This window comes from Pimephales promelas, chromosome 14 (assembly GCF_988280905.1).
Source record: "Pimephales promelas chromosome 14, fPimPro1.hap1.1, whole genome shotgun sequence".
Classification (NCBI taxonomy): domain Eukaryota; kingdom Metazoa; phylum Chordata; class Actinopteri; order Cypriniformes; family Leuciscidae; genus Pimephales; species Pimephales promelas.
This window is the reverse complement of record NC_142782.1, coordinates 17,829,738-17,847,393: the sequence shown is the minus strand read 5'-3', so window position 1 is coordinate 17,847,393 and position 17,656 is coordinate 17,829,738. Positions and strand designations below refer to the sequence as shown.

The 17,656-nt window shown below is 36.6% G+C and overlaps 1 protein-coding gene across 1 annotated transcript in view; it reads right to left on the bottom strand.

Moving 5' to 3' along the window:
* Positions 1 to 17,656, bottom strand: part of ralgps1 (Ral GEF with PH domain and SH3 binding motif 1) — a 117,127-nt gene that overhangs the window by 69,341 nt on the left and 30,130 nt on the right. The window contains exons 7-9 of the mRNA XM_039680991.2: positions 17,084 to 17,173; positions 13,017 to 13,109; positions 2,630 to 2,756 (exon numbers count right to left, since the gene is read on the bottom strand). Coding sequence (XP_039536925.2) covers positions 2,630 to 2,756; positions 13,017 to 13,109; positions 17,084 to 17,173 — 310 coding nt within the window. The remainder of the gene's footprint in view (positions 1 to 2,629; positions 2,757 to 13,016; positions 13,110 to 17,083; positions 17,174 to 17,656) is intronic.

Here is a 17,656-nt window from a genome sequence, read left to right as displayed (position 1 = left end):
CTTAAATATACAAGTTTGATTAAAATCATCATTAAAGAAGAAAATTTCAAATGGCATTTAGAGGCTTTTGCATCTGAACTCTTTATATATATATATATATATATATATATATATATATATATATATATATATAAATTCCACTCAGATTATGTATCTGTGGCTTGTAGCAAATAATTTTAGTTGTTAATAATGTACTTGTCCTGTCTATGGTATTACACTTGGGAAGTCAATGGAAGTCAAAGAGGTGATAGTATTTTAGGGTTTATAACCAGAAATAAGAATATTTTGGTCGATAGAATTATAGATCTAATGACCTGGAGATAAAATATATATTTTTTAAATATATATATATATATATATATATATATATATATATATATATATATATATATATATATATATTTAAAAAATATATATTTTATCTCCAGGTCATTAGATCTATAATTCTATGCATTCTAATTCAGAGTAGTTTAATAAATTTACATTTATTTTAATGAATCAACATATTGCTTTTACAGAAAAAAAAGGTCCATTATCCAGCGTCAATTGTGTAGTGATGTATGAATTACAGCTCTTACTTTCAAGCCATTTTCAAATCAAGGAAAATGTGTGTGACCTACTTGAGCCCATTGCAATATATGCACAGGTAAAACTTTCACCCCCACGCAAAATTCACAAGTGCATTGATTCGTATAGAAATTACTGGGTTTCGCCCAGCAAAAAGTCACCAAAGAGCGGTAAATGAGAAACTGTTGGAAAAAGCTGTACAAATAATTGGAAAGCAATTGGATCTGAGTCCTCAAGCTTCATTAAGGCTAATAGTTGTTAAACTCCACATTTCCATTATTAGGGGAGTTATGGCTAGACTCCCTAAACAGAATCATTATTTTGTTTAACTTCATGTAGTGCAGCCTTCCAATAGACTTCTATTCTAAATGTAAAGCAGGATATACCTGAGGTAGCAATCAACTAGTCATATTTCTTTGTGGAACTCGAATAACATCTGATATTTCTATCTTCTATTAGGAGTGTTTGTTAACTAAATTAACAGGAAAACAAAAACGTTACACAGTCAAAAAAACTGTTTCACTTCAAACAGCTCAAAAGCCAAAATTCATATAATATTACTCATTATTCCAATTTATTAATTTATATAAAGAAATAAATAACCGGGTCTAAGAATACCTTTTTTGGTACAAACTGAAGATATGAACTCTTTTTTTATTGTAATAAAACTAATAACACAAGTTCTATTAAATGCATGAAAAAGCATGAAAAGAGTGTTTGACAAAATCCCAAACCCTTTCATTTCCTTTTTCCTTTGTCCCAATGGGAAATGGAATGGGCCACTGGAGAAGCGCAGTGGAAACTGACAGATTTGAAGTGACAGCCTGCACAACCTCAGCCACGTCAGACAGTCTTTCCATCCCTGCGGTTTCAACTGCTTGCTGCTCAGAAATGGGAATATGTTACCGGAGTTCCCTGCAACTGAACCACAAGGTACCGGCACCAGGTACAGTGGTTTCTTTTTCGAGCCATGTGATGAGTGGGACATAGTTTACAGACACTCTGCCCAAGTGGAAGCAGACACTCAGTGTGGATTATGTAAAGGAAATTCAGTTAATGAGAAAGATGTGTGCGGCTTGGACGGCATGCGTCAGCTCTATCCACATGTTTACCTTCTTAAAAATTGCAGTGACTGTATGTTTGTGCATTTCAGACCTCTAGAAATGAACCAGCCCACAAGTTACAGACCAAGAGATAATTTGAGTTACAGCCGGCTGAAGTTATTTCAGAACGGTCTAATAGTTATTCGCATACCACAATGACACAAGAGCACCTGGAAAATTGTGACCATGAGCTCGGGCCTCAAGCATGTGGCAATGACGTACGGTCAGTGTTGTGCAGTTCAAAATCTAACAACCTCATCTTAAAAAGTGCATCTCGTAAAATAAGACCGCCAAACATCCAAAACGCCTCCTAAACATAAAGCCACAAGATCCCTTTCTGATCAGATCGGGCTCTCGGCTAACAGCTGGATTAGTCATCCAGACATCACTGCTGATAAATAAGATGGAAGAGAGTAATTGAGTGAAAGATCTGGACCGTGTTGGACAATCCTGAGGGAGGTATCCATTTCCAAGTGCTGTCAGTGCCTTTACAGAAGACTGATGTGTGTATAAATAATTCCTCACTGGGCTTCTGCAACATCCATGAGAGTCTTGGACAAAAGTCTTTTCATGAGAGAGAAAAAGCGCCTACCAATGTACCAATCTGGATTTCAATATGATTTAATTGTAATTGCCATCTTACAAATGATCAGGAAGTCAGAAGGAGCTTTTAAGTTCAAGGATTGCGCAGTGGTATTTCTATTGCAAATACAGAATATTTGAGATTTAGCAGAAATCCTAAAACCCCATGAAATAGTTTGACGAAAGTCATTTTCTTTACTGCATTGATATCTAAAACAGGACATGGCATATTTCTCAATCATTCCTGAACTGGAGAGGTGTATTGATATGCCCTCTGTTGGACACTGAAGAATGTGCAGATGAGAGAAGGCCAAAAAAAAAATAATGTATATATGACAATATGACTGAATATTGTCATGACTTTTATTAACACTCACCTAGGTAGGGGATGCAGGGAGCCATTTTGAGGGATCTGGTGTACTCTCTCATACGGTTGTAATTCTCTTCCTTTGACGTCAGAAAGTCAAGCTTCTCAAAGGTGGCCTTGTCCTTTCGACTGATCAACTGTTAAGAACAGAAAGAAAACAAGAAACAAACAGTTCATTGAATCAGCAAATTAACAACACCAAAATGGCTAATTCTCAAGTGTGAAATAGAAATCAGAGGTATTTAAAGTCTGAGTGAAGGATAATAACAAAAAAGGAATGAATAAAAGGTAAAAACATTTTTTTTTATTATACAAGTGTATCCAAAGGCAACAAAAATTACTATTGTTGTTGTCAAATATTTTTTATGTTAGTTAGCTCTGTTAATTAATTTAAATAAAAAGATGATCCATATTTTAATTAATATCAATTTAAAATATATTTAAATTTATTCAAAATCATCACTAAGAAAACTTTTCCAGTTTTGCCTTTGAATAAATTTTAAATAAAATGTATTGTATTAATTAATATTTTTTACTTGGCAAGTTTATCATCTTTTTCTAATATTTGAATGAATTAATAGAGGTATCTGAGATGAAAAACATTTGCCAATAAATATATTAATACTCATTATTTATTAACAAATTATTATTATTACTTTAAAAAAAAAATGATCTCAGCTCTGCCTCATTCACGTAAATAAACTTGTAAAATAAACATAGTTGCTCCCCATTGGGCCAGTAACTTTAGTAGGGGGATTTGGGGAGGCGCCGTTTTGTGAATTTTGTCAGAGGGGAGTCCCACTCAGTCTTCTGATCTAAATAAAGCTGTCTGCAAATATGATAAATATGAAAAACAAGAAACCCTATTGGGAGACTAGTGAAATTCTATTAAGAAAAAAGTTCCCAGAGCTCAAACTCCAGATATACAAACATATGCCATCGGCACTGGGCATATTTCTTATTTATGGAAAGCACATGATCACATGAAACAGGCTCGGTGTATAAAAGGTCTTTATGAGTGGCATAAATTCACCCAACGCTTCCTTGCAGCACATGTGCTATTGAAAAACATCAGTAGGGATGACCATGTGCAAAACCCCTGTTAGGATTAACGAAAAGCTCATTAACTCAAAAATTCCATCACCCATGCCATGGCTTTATCACATCAAGTGCTGCACAAAGTACTTCAACATGTTCCTCTGGTATTAGACAAATACACATACTACCATCCAGTCTGTTCACACTTTCGTAGGTTTAGACAGAGAGGAGATTTTGTTCAAACAATGTAAGCAACAGATTTCACTTTCATTGTATTGAAAAAAAAAAAAAAAAACCAGCAAGGAATAAATGCCCAAAGAAAAGGTGAGTAAATGATGATATAGTTTTCAGTTTTGGGTGAACTACTCCTTTAAACAATGAAACAGGGAGAAAACAAATTCTACCTTGCCTGTATGAAATGGTATTGATAGTTGAACGTTATACATCATGCATCCCCAAAACACTAAATGACTGTGACAGATTCATTTACAAGCCGAGTTGCTCCAATCAACATGACTTTAAGATACATTTATTTTACAACAGCTTCATACTCAAGCAATACAGTTGGGGAGTGGAAACCATTTAGAAGTTGGCCTAAAATTAACCTGACAAATTTAATGAACCACAACTTGGATTCTTCTCCTTGCAACAGAGAAACAGAAAAGTGTTTTTTCCCCTACTTCTTTTATTTGCCAAAGGAAGCAGTAGGATTTTATTTGATTTTAAACAGTGCTGGGATAATCCATGGCAGGGAAGTTACATCGCAATACCATCAATCAGGGAGCCTAGTGTGGAAATAATAATATTATGACAAAGATTTGAAGAAGTACTGCGAGTTAAGTGAGATTTGCTTGTGATATTTTAAGGAAAAACTAATTACATAGCTATGATGAACATGGATGGATAAATGAATTATAAGTGCACCGGGATTTCAGTCAATGTGATTTCCATGTGTGTGTACCATCTCAGCAGCTACTCTAGTAATTTTCTGTCTGAGCTTGAGCAATCAAATGGCAAAAACAAAAGCTTTTTCTGATCTTCTTTATCAAGCCTTCATCACCCAGCAGCACAGGGACTTGAGAACATGCCACACTGGCATTACTCATTTCCATAGATAGAGTGCTAAACAATCCCTTTCAAGGGCGATCAAAGTGAGGGGATTCCTTCAACCACTAACATCTTTATTTTATTTTGCAGTAACACATGACTGACTTTGATTACAGTAATTCATGAAGGCCATTACTGTGCTTTAGCAGTTAAAGCCTCCATACATCAAAAGCTGTAAATGAGCATTCGGAATAACTGTGGATGTGGGTCTTAGCTGTAGGTGCAGTATAAAAAATATTTTAGAACTGGAAATAGAGTGGGAACAGGGGATCAATTAAAAGTTAATGGAAGTAGGAGAAAGAATTGTGCAAGAGAAAAAAAGGATGGGAAAAGAAATGAAACGGTAGTATGTACTATGTTCCAATCCCATATAAAATTAATGGCCAACTGGTTTTATTGATTAGCCAAAGCCAAGTTTTGACTTGTTTGGCAGTTGGCGAGTGTTGCAACACCGAGAGAATGCTGGGATACATACTTTGGAATCAAGGGGCCACCTGTCTTCACTGTATATAAGCTTGCCCTTCTCCATCTTATCTGTTTACCAAAAGCTTTACATCTTTCTTTCTTTCAGTGAATTTGCTCACAAATTACTATTTTACTTCCCTTCTCCAGTATCGTTCCTCTTGATGCTTGTCTCATCTTAATACTCCCAGAGTGTATACAGTGGGCTCTCAAAGTCTCTGAGACTTCTATACTGAAAATGATGCATATATTTAGCATAATTTATCATGAACCATATTATAGGAATAAAGAAATAAATTAATGTGTTTAAAAGATTTGAAGGGGACTAGGGAGTAAATGACAAAATTATTAAATAAATCATGAATTTATGTTAAAAGTGAAATAAAATAAAAAAAATCCACAAGATTTCTCAAACACCACAAATATGTATTAAACCCGATCATGTTATCCAAAATGATTAGAGATGATCTAAAAAGCATTTGAATGTCTTTACAAAGAATCACATGATTAATGTCACAAAACTATTTAATCAGTGACCTGACCAACAAATAGTGCCGAATTATTAGGGGTTTTTTTTGTTTGTTTTTTTTTACAATTAATGTCATAACCTGAACTTTCCTTTTGTTTTAAAATTTTCAAAATCCTAAAACTTTGATTAAATCTGCTCTAGGTAAAACAAATTTTTCAAGTGTTTCAAAACCCCACTATAATGCATTTCTATTTACGTTTAATTTCATTGCATAAAGCAGACTTATAAACAGACTTATAAACCTAAAAGTGCTGAAAATAATGATAGTCATTTCAAATCTGTATCTTCGTATATAATGTGCTCCAAAATGTATACCAGTGAGCACCGTATTTGTCCTAATTCATTGCATGCCTACTGGGAAATCAGCAGTTAATCTTCAAATAAGTGGAAACATGGCCTTGAAGTCAAGCGGTTCAGAAATTGGCTGGAACAAATGACATAAAGAATTACTCACTCCAGTCTGTGCCATGGGCAGTGAAACATAAACCATTTGCACAGCAAAACTGAAAACAGTCATTATAGTCAGGCAGAACTGTCAGCAAATATACGCAAGTGTCTCTTCATTATGAACAGGACAACAGATGAAATGCTTCAATCTATAATTAAGACCGGACCATAGTTCAAATGTGCAGATTTTCTCCAATACAAGCTTCAGGGTTCTGGGACGCATGGAAAAGAAACCTCTTAAAACAGGGCTGCAATGAATCAAAATTTATCCCTGTAGCTGGTGCAGGCACACGGTGTCTGGCAATGTGACATGCCTGTCTTTAGTGAGACTTGAAGCATTATGTGATGCAAGGAACACTGATTAAGGTCTGTGACCTGGCAATGATCCATCTACCTCACAGTACTCATAATACTCAACAATCGTGTGATCCTATGAACTGCTGTGACTGTTACACAAAGCAAGTTTTTGCAATAATTCAGTAATCAATAATTCAGCCACAATCCAAAAAAAAATAATAATAATAATAAAAATGGGACAGCAAGGAATAGGTTATAATCTAAAACAGACATACCAACTCAAATACACACTCACACTCATGGCAAATTGAGCCAGATCACTCAAATAAGATATTAAAATCCTAGTTTTATAAAAGCATTTCTGTTTATTTTTGTTACATTTTAATATAATTTTGATTTTATGTGTAACAAAATGTCTTTCTCCTTGTTCAGGTTTGACTGTAATAAAATTAATGCAAAAACTGACACCTAAAAAAAATAAAAAAAATAATCAAACCCTAAAATGTAGTCTTTCATTATGTCTAAATATATATATCCAAATCCACAACTTAATACAAATAAGTGTTTATGTCTAAAAACAATCAGAGATGCTTTTTATCTATTCTAGAGCTATATAGGAACCTAGTGGTTGCACCAGGGCATTACACAAGTATTCCTTTTTTTTTTACTCTCACCAGATGGCACTAATCTGACTTCCAAAATTGGATTTGGTGTTCAGCATTGAGACAATAGCAGCAGATCCTTTAAGTTCTGTAGGTTGTGAGGTAGAGCCACGGTGGAACAAACGTGTTGGTCCAACACATCCAGGGCTTAAAGTGGGCCGGAACGTCCAGAACTGCATTCTGACACCTCAGATAAAATAATAAATAAATAGACTTATTAATCTCAACGAATCTCCCTGGTCCCGAGATGGGCTGACTGTCCGACCAACCTCCCTTCCACTCCTCCCTGCTGAACGTGAGTGATTACTGATGTGTGAAATGCACTCACGGTGGTTGAGGGCAGTAAAGTTAGTTTTAGGTTGGATAGTCGCTGCATATTTGTTTACCCTTGCCACTGTTCAATAGGATCTGCAGTCTAACAAATATATCAATAGTGGGATTACCTGATATTAGAATAGCAAAATCACCTACTTGCATTAATGCTGCATATTTATACCTGAGAATGCTTTGATGCCTAATGGAACGTCTGCCAATTCCACCAACTGCGTTAAACGTAGCCTATAATTTGTATTATTTAAAATTACTTTCAGCATTTACTGTAAAAAGAAACGTTTTCAAATTCAAAAGTTCCTATTGGCAATACTGACTTAGGCTACAGCTTTCCTGGTAACCTTGAGTAAATTAACTTATCTAAGAAAATTATTCATAAAACACATACATACATACGCTGTACATACATACATACATACAATAATAATACATACATGTAAATATCAGTTGAGCCCATGTTTACTTTCTTCACTGACACAGACGAATATTAAAACAGTATCAGTCAGCTTTGTGAGGGGAAGAAACAGGACAGGATAAGGAGACTGAGAGAAAAAAGAAAGATGAAGATGAGAGAGCAGGTATTGACAAATAATCTAATGCCATATTATATTAAGTATAGCATGTTAAGTTCTATTATAACGCCACCAAGAGGAAAAATCCCACATTTTTTTTCATGTGTACTCAGAATCAGCCCATGCATGTGTGTGCCACATTTGGTGAGAATATCTCAATTCGCTTCGGAATTAAAGACATTTATATGAAGGGATATAGGTCAGAGAAATCTAAATTTTCTCAGGGAAGCATGACCCCAAACCTGTGGAGCTGTGTGTGTGTGTTTGGGGGTATGCTTTGGTAATGTGGGCTGGCGAGGCTACAGTGCCAGGGCGGAATTTTTGTCCCAGTCCGCCCAGTCCAACAGTTTCTGTTCTAGCCAGACCAAGTGGATGTTGCAGTGGAGTTAAAAGTCAAAGGTTAAGTAGGGTAATGTCAAATTTCAATAATTGTGGTTATGATCTTTTTCTGTTAGAAAAAAAGTCTTCAGTCATTTTGGTGTGTTAAATTTGTAGTTTTGGACAGCCAATTTTTATATTTGAACTTACAATATGAAAAACAAGGTTGTGTTCCATATTGTGGTGTTCAGCAATGTTTAACAATATCATCATCATATCAGTGTAGATGGACCAAAATAAAACCATTAAAATATCAAGTAAATAATTATTGTGATACTTGGTGCCACAGTTGACACTCTTGACCCAACAACTATTGCTAGACCTCAATACTCAATATGTTGTCTCACGGTGAGTCATTTTTCCCTATTGCACTTACACAAAAACTCCACAACCTGCCAAATCACACTTTAACCACTGAGCACATCCCACAGACTGGATTCAGATCTGGGGAATTTGGGGGCCAGGGCAACACCTTGTTTAGATACTGTATGTGGCACGTATCAAATTTACGTCCACGTGAATGTCCAGACCCAGGGTTTCCCAGCAGGACATTGCCCAGAGCATCCCCCTCCCTTCACAAGCTGGTCAGCATTCCACAGTGCATCCTGGTGCCATCACATCCCCAGGTAAAGGTTGCACACGTACACAACATGCATTCATGAGCCTTTGTGTCCCCTGTGCATTGATTATCCGTGGGTGCCAAAAACCCTGTCAAATATTATATTAAAATATAGCTGCAAGCAGCAATAACCCGGGCCAAGCGCAAAGAAGATGACAAGACATGCCAACATGTGTCAAACCAATTTAGGCAAAATGGCAAAAAAAATAAAAAAAATAAAAAATGGCACAAACTGAGTTTCGTAATGTTACAGCAATGCATTCGTTAAGTATAGCATGTTATGTTCTATTATAGCGCCACCAAGAAGAAAAATCCCACATTTTTTTTCCATGTGTACTCAGAATCAGCCCATGCATGTGTGTGCCACGTTTGGTGAGAATGTCTCAATTCGCTTCGGAATTAAAGACATTATATGAAAGAAACACATCAAAAATAACTGACACGTGACTTTGATTGAATTTTACTACCCCTTACTATCAATATTTTGGCATTAGCATATAGCCAGCGACCTATGTTTCCAAACTTCTGATGGTGGTTTCGTCTAGATCGGATTTCGAAGATATTGGCAAATGTTTTTTTAAGCGCTAAATTACTGTGCTGCACAAACCATATGCCTGTTAAAATAAGTCAACCACTGCCAGAGTTATAAGCGTTTGAAAATAAAATGGTTTTCGCTGTTTTGAAACTTCTCAGACTCCTTCAGTGCATCGTCTTGATGACCCATACCGAGTTTCGTAACAATTCGTTCATGCGTTCAAAAAAAATACAGCATTTTAGAACATTTAGAATTCAAAATGGCCAATCTGGTAAAATTGTATATCAGTCGACTCGGCATGATGCCCTGAATCTAGAGAGACCTCTTTTATGATTTTGGACAAACCATTCAGAAGTTATAAGCAAAACGTAGCGATTTTTCGTATCTCTGGACCAGGTGGCGCTGTGCCAAAACGCAGCATGTAGCCTTAGGTCATGTTTGTGATGACATGGACCAAGTTTGGTCTGAATACGATAAAGCGTTGCAGAGATACAGCCTTATGTCTGTTTTTGCAAGCGATACGTAAAATTAATTTGCGTGGTAATCGGGAACGACTTGCAGCGTTTTTATGAAATCCATAACTTTTTGTAGGCATGGTCTGGAGATGATCTGGTTAAACGTTGGTGAGAATCGGAGCAACGGCCTAGGAGGAGTTCGAAAAAGTAGCTTTTTTGGATGATTAAAAAATGGCGGACAAATTATCATGACGGAAATGACGTCATAGGGTGCAATCGAATCGGCTTGAGCCAAGGAATGAGAGGACAAAAATTGTGATTCTAGACATTATGGTTCAAAAGTAGTGGTTAGCATGGTTAGCATAAACATGAGTGAAACTTTGGACAGTTGGTGGCGCTAGAGGGATTGAGTTGGAGACTCCAAATTTGCTATGAAGACTTTTCAGACTGTCCTCTATCAGTGTACCAAATGTCATAACTTTCCCGCAAGCGATTCTATGGGCTGCCATAGACTCCCTAGTCGGAGGAAGAAGAATAATAGGAACGGGAACAGATATGCACCTTCGATGCTTGGCCCCTAATAAATTGCTTTATTAAACAGAATATTATTGAGATATATATATATGTATATATATATATATATATATATATATATATATATATATATATATATATATATATATATATATATATATATAACTATGTAATAGTCAAAATTCCCCTGTGGCAAAGCTAAATACATGGCAAGAAAATTGAGCTTGTGGTATCCGACAAACGGTCCTGCCGCAGTTACTTCTAAACAACATGCACCCTCTTTTTCCATCTTTTCTCAATTTGCAGAAGTGCTGTGGCTACATGTGGAATGTCAACTCTGGAAGCTGCTTACATCTCATCAATAAGGTCCCCAGTGAGTCTGAACTCTCTCTACCACTGAGATCTCTCAACAAAATAAGTAATGAATAGGAAAACTGCCTAATTTGTCTCTCGAAGAGTCATTTTATACCTTAAAGTAATGAGACAGAAATTAAATGAGCCATCAGTTTAAGTATGGAGAAGGCTTTAAATAGAATATGAAAGAAGTTGTATTTCTGCCATTCAAATTAAGAAGCTTTTAATGCTTTTTAAAGATATATGCCGACCTAGATCCTACAGATAAAATATTGATTGAGCATGAAAAAAAAAAAAATTCAATAATAATTATTTATACTGTAAATGTTGATTAAATGCATTTAGTTTTCTACAAGTATCCTGACGTACCCAGCTAATTAAGCTGTGGCCTACTCATTGAGGGCTGGTTGTAAGTGTTGTCAGTACAGCATTAAGAGTTTAGCCCTATTTTTCCCCTGAAGAAAATAGGTCAAAAGGTTTTGGACCTAAAACTGGGGTAATGTGAACACTTATAAATAGATTTAAAGCTTTGGCAATGTTAAACTAGGTCTCAGAAACAGCCCTTTCAAAATTCTCCAAGCCACTTCAATGTTCAGAAAGGGATCCAATTCTTTCCCTATCCTCATGCATTCAGACGGTCTTCTCGTCTGCATCTCTGCAAATAAGATCAATGGAAATCCAAGAGCACTAGGGCTCCCAGGAGAAATAAACACAAACACGGCATTGTCAGCTAAATTATAAAGCAGCAGAAAGGCTAGCATTTGGTGGTTATACACAATAAATCCTCTGTAAGTCAACAGAATATTAAATGAGAGATTCCGCCCTCCACCCTATACAAAATAGTATGGAAAATTCCTATAGTATGTTCTGCAGAGGCTATGATACTCTAATATTATCACAAATTTTAAAAAAGTTAAGAATTTATCATCATAATCAGGTATATCAAAACTAAACACTAGATTTCCATGCAAGCAATATTTATTATACATGTACTTAAAAACTAGTGCTGTCAAATGATTAAAATATTTAAATGCGATTAATCTTGATTAATTATTCATAGTTAATTTGTGATTAATAATCACACATTTTTATCTATTCTAAATGTCTCTTGATTTCTTTTTCTCACACTATTTTTTCTCATTTTAATGCTCTTTGTCAACATGGAAATGTGGATTGGCTTGCTTTGTGCAAATGTTTTTTTATTGAAAACAGCATTGGCATATACTGTGTTCAATTTCACACTAACATTCTTACTTGGAGCAAATAATCTCTCACACAATGTAACACTGTCCATTAATAAAAGGGTGAAAGAAATACTGAAGAGGTACTGATATTGACGAGGGGGTGGAGAATTCGCATCATCTGTGTGTGTGTGTGTGTGTGTGTGTGCTTGGCAATCAAGTGGTATTTCAGAATGGATGTGCTGCGATGATGATAGCTCAGTTCACAACGACAAAACACACAGATCACTTTGGTCTTGTCAATGAGACCATTTGGCAACTTCCATTCAGAATCTTATTGGCATCCATTTTGGCGTCTTGCGCTCGTCATCCACACAATGAACTCACCAACTATTTGCCCGGCTCACAAGCCCAAACAAGTGTGCGCGGCGTGCCTGTTGTTTTGTTTCCGGTCTAGCTAGATTCGCTTGCGCTTTGGTCGACGAAGCAACAAAACGTCCTCACGCGGCGCAAGCCATTGAAATGAATGGGTTTCATAGTGCCACGCAAGCCACGTCCTGTTGCAAAAGCATATGAAAAAAAACTATAACGTTTGCTAGGCCAAAAAGACCATTAATCACGCGATAAAAAAATTGACGCCGTTAAAATGGGTTTGCGTTAATGCCGTTAATAACACGTTTAACTGACAGCTCTATTAAAAACCTTTTCTTTTCTGGCTTATACCTTATGAATTTCTATTTAAATAAATATTATTTAAACTGCTGACTAGATGCATAAATAAAAATGTATAAATATAGATGTACAAAAACAAAACAAAATGAAAAAAATAAATGAAAAAAATAAAAATAAAAAATAAAATATAATAATACACCCAAACCTTGCATAGGTCTTGCTTACCGCCCAGGACTTGCTCAGTCTGAAGATGGGTGCGCTCTGAAGAGCTGAGACCACCGACACCAGAGAGTGCAGGTTATTCAACTCAAGCAGTTTCTACAAAAACACAGATATCACACAGTCTTAATAAACATAACCCACTTACATGACTTACATTAGACAACTGTAGTCTTCATATAAATCAGGACCCACTAAATTAAAAGCCTTCTGATTTTCATAACCTCTGATGCTCTTTGGCCATTTTTGACCGAACAATTTCAAGGTCTGAATCTTTTTGTACATGTTTTACTTGGTACAAATGGTACAAAACATGATAGAGGTTTTGTGAAAGCAAACAAACAAACAAACTAACTAAATTCGAAAAGGTAAGAAGTACATTTAAAAAAGAAAAATGTAAAAGATAATTGCGACTTTTTAATCTCACAATTCATTTTTTTTTCTCACAATTGTGTGATACAAATTTAATTAAATTTTGAGAAAAGAAGTCAGACTTGCAGAAAAGAGTCACAATTCTGACTTTTTTTCTTGCAATTCTGATCTATTCTCAGAATTGTGAGATATAAACTCTCAACTGCAAGTTATAAAGTCCACTTCTGAGGAAAAAAAACTTTTTTCTCAGAATTACGAGTTTAGAGTGTATCTCACAATTCTGACTTTATATCACGCAACTTAAAACAAAAGAATTGTGAGATAATAAGTCACAATTACCTTTTTTTTATTCCATTGCAGAAACAAGCATTTTTCATAATACAAATCTTCAAAGTGTCTTCTTTAAAAACAGACCAAACTTAAGTCTGTGCTCCAAAACATTCAATATTTATGAAGTTTTAGTTTAATAGTATTTAGAAATGTAGTTGTATTTAGAAATTATATTTTCAAGTCTACACTCAAAAAGTGGTTAACAGGTAATACATTGATTATAACTACTGTATAAATATAATTTAATACCATAAAATACTAATACTTAATATTATATATACACAAACAAACATTATTAAATGAAAATATAGACCGTACATTCAATTAATTTGGAAAAAAAAAAGCTAATTTTGTAATGCATGCGATAAGCACCAGAGGGTTAAAGTCAGTGCACAAAGATTTGTTTTATATTAATTTATGTTCTGTCTTCACTCAATGTTTTCTGGTCTGGTCTTGTCACGCTAGTCTCTTTTTTTCTTTTAGGCTGACCTCTGTAAAGCACTGTTTCAGCCACCTTTATGGAATAAAGGAAAGCAGCACTACGTTTTTTTTTTTTTTTTTTTTTTCCCAGTCATTGGCCAATCTGCTTCATCCATTAGCGTAGCCGTTAGAGTAGCCCACTCAGGCTAACTAGGGCATGTCCGCCGGTAGCAGGGTATGCAGCTCTTTCAGGTTTGGCAGGTAGAGCAGGGTGAGTGTTCAACCATAAGCGGGTTTCCTGTCTCATGGTACATTGAGTTTCAGCAGAGCATGTAGGCTGATTGAATTCACAGCAGTCTGTGGCTCTCTGTTTGTGTAACTGTTGGCACGAGTGACAAGATAAGCATCTAAATAACCACACGATAGTTTGGGTAATTTCTCAAGTACCATTTCAATAGAAATATTTAAAGTTAAATGTATAAAATTGAAAAAGTTTGTTTATGCTTTTATTAAAGCAAAATATCCTATTTAATTAGGACATGTAGAATCAAAATTACTGGATTTTTTTTTTTGAGACATTCCAATCAAAATTTTAATCTTGATCATATAAGTGTTATTTTGATTTGGAAATCAAAACAAAACTCAAAAGCAATAAATTCCATGCTACTGTCAATTTAAATATTCAGTAGATAGCAATTTACTATGAACAATAGAAGTGGACTGGAAATATAAAACCACAACTTTTAATTTTAAAAAGTTCATTTTAAAATATAATTTTACGGTTCATTCACACATTAATTTTCAAGGCAACTCTGCTATCTCAATAAATTACATTCTAAAAGCAACTACAAGACAGATGGAAAGTCAAATTTGCGTGAAATGATATGAGAGCAGTTATAAAGAATAGCAGTTATACTGCACTGCGTAGTTAATCACTTTCAGATGAGAAAATAGCTGTGATGAGAAATTACAGAATTTGGTTCAGGAGTAACAGTGATGACATATTTGACACTATAGTCACTTTTGACACTATTTGATACTTTTTATATTCTCCCTGTGTTGTTTGTTATCGTCATTTCAAGATAATTAAGAAATCGAATGGCTTCGTCTTTCTAACAGTTGGAGGCAATGAAAAAAACTGACATATTGAAAGCTGTTTAAACGGTGTCTGAGATGAATCAGAGTCAGATGATGTCACGAACCCACACACAGGAAACAGGGATAGATAGATCCAGAAGCAGTTTAATGGCTGTCCGTAATCATAAACCAGTCCATAACAAACACTAAACAGCCAGGGTATATATACACACAGAACATGAAAATCATGATGGGGAACAGCTGAGTGCAATGAACAGTGTTGAGCGCAGACAAGGATTGTGGGGAATGTAGTTCCAAAAGTTAATAACACCGTTGGGGAAGGAGGACCTCTAGTGGACACCACCGACACCGGCTCCGGAACAGCGACAGGAACAGACCCTGGCTCCGGCTCAGGAACAGACAATGGCTCAGGAACAGACACCGGCTCCTGCTAAGGAACAGACAATGGCTCAGGAACAGACACCGGCTCCGGCTCAGGAACAGACAATGGCTCAGGAACAGACACCGGCTCCTGCTAAGGAACAGACCCTCGCTCCAGTTCAGGAACAGACACTGGCTCCTGTTCAGGAACAGACAATGGCTCCGGCTCAGGAACAGACAATGGCTCCGGCTCAGGAACAGACAACGGCTCCGGCTCAGGAACAGACAACGGCTCCGGCTCAGGAACAGACAATGGTTCCAGCTCAGGAACAGACACCGGCTCCTGCTCAGGAACAGACACCGGCTCGGGCTCAGGAACAGACAATGGCTCCAGCTCAGGAACAGACACCGGCTCCTGCTCAGGAACAGACCCTGGCTCCTGTTTAGGAACAAACACCGGCTCCTGCTCAGGAACAGACACCGGCTCCTGCTCAGGAACAGACCCTGGCTCCGGCTCAGGAACAGACACTGGCTCCGGCTTAGGAATCACGGACATGAAAGGTCTGAAAGGTGTCTCCAGGATCCGAGCCAGACGCTCCAAATAGTCGGTCATTGCCCCCGTGGCTGAGAGAATAAGCCCAGAGAATGAGCAGTCTCTGGTACAGCCTCCGGAATGGCATCGGGCTGCTCGGGCATGGCCTCTGGGTCCTCTGGGACGCTGACCTCCTCCTTCCATCTTCCATTGGGCCTTCCACCTCTCCAATCTGATAGTTGGCTGCCATGGTTTCCTCAGTCCTGCGAGCAGCCATGGTGAAATAATAAAATAAAGTTTTCGGCGGCCCCATGGATCCATTCATGACGGAGTCGTTTTGTCGTGAACCAACACACAGGAAACAGGGATAGATCCAAAAGCAGTTTAATGGGTGTCCGTAATCATAAACCAGTCCAGGCAATGATCAAAATCCATATAAACAATCCAGAAACGAGAAATGAAACTAAACAAGAACAGGCAAGAACTCAGAAGTGGTGTGACGAATAACAACGACTCTAGAGGACCTCTAGTGTCATGGAACATAAAGCCTTTTTTATGATGCTCCCATTCTTGATTGATGCCATAAACACTTACCACTCCAGCACAACCCCTCTACTCGTTCTCATTGGTCAAAAATAGAAGGCTTTAATCCATCAAGACTTGCATAACATCATTAAAATTGCCCATTGTTAAAGGACAATTCTTGAAAGTGCCCACAAAAACCTTGTGTTTAATGAATTTCTATTAAAACAAGTTATAGTAACGTCTGTGCCAAGGACAATTACCAGGATATCAAATGCAATTCAGATGTGAATACAAATATTAATCATTGTTTTACTGAAGTTATAGGGTTATTTATCTGCTGCCAAGGCAACAAGCACAAAGCAAAGAGAACTAATGATGAATAAAGTAATCAAGCTGCACTGTCTGAGGGAACAGTGAAAACCAAAGAATGGCTCACCTTGGCAATTTTGATGAAGTGGCCCAATATTTCTGCTCGAATTTTCAGTGTTTGAGCCGTCAATATCTCCCTCACTGCCCAGAAGCTGACCTAGGAGAAAAAAAAAGGTCATATGTAAATTAGTGCGGTCAACGTTAACGCATGCAATACATTTTTGTCCAGTTTAACATATTGAATTAATTAACACAACTGCCTGTGAATGTCCTAACACACGCACGATGCTATGGCAAGCCAAAGTATTCATATATGCCTGGTTGGGCGTCTGATTGCACACTGACCCGTCAAAAGTGTGCAATTTGACAACAAAACGTGCATCCTTGATTCATTTTTTTTAATCGATTGACAGCACTCAAGACAAGAACTGAGATCCACAATGTACTAGAAGAAATTCCCACAATAGCATCTCTGCACAATAAAGTTAGGATTGAAACAATTTATTTGAAACTACTTTAGTGAAGGCAGATCCTGAAGGTTTACATCATTTATAGCTATATCTGCTGACAAATACCAAAGGTTCTCAGCAAAAATAACTCAAAATGGACGCAGACAGATCAACAATAAATAAAAAATAAA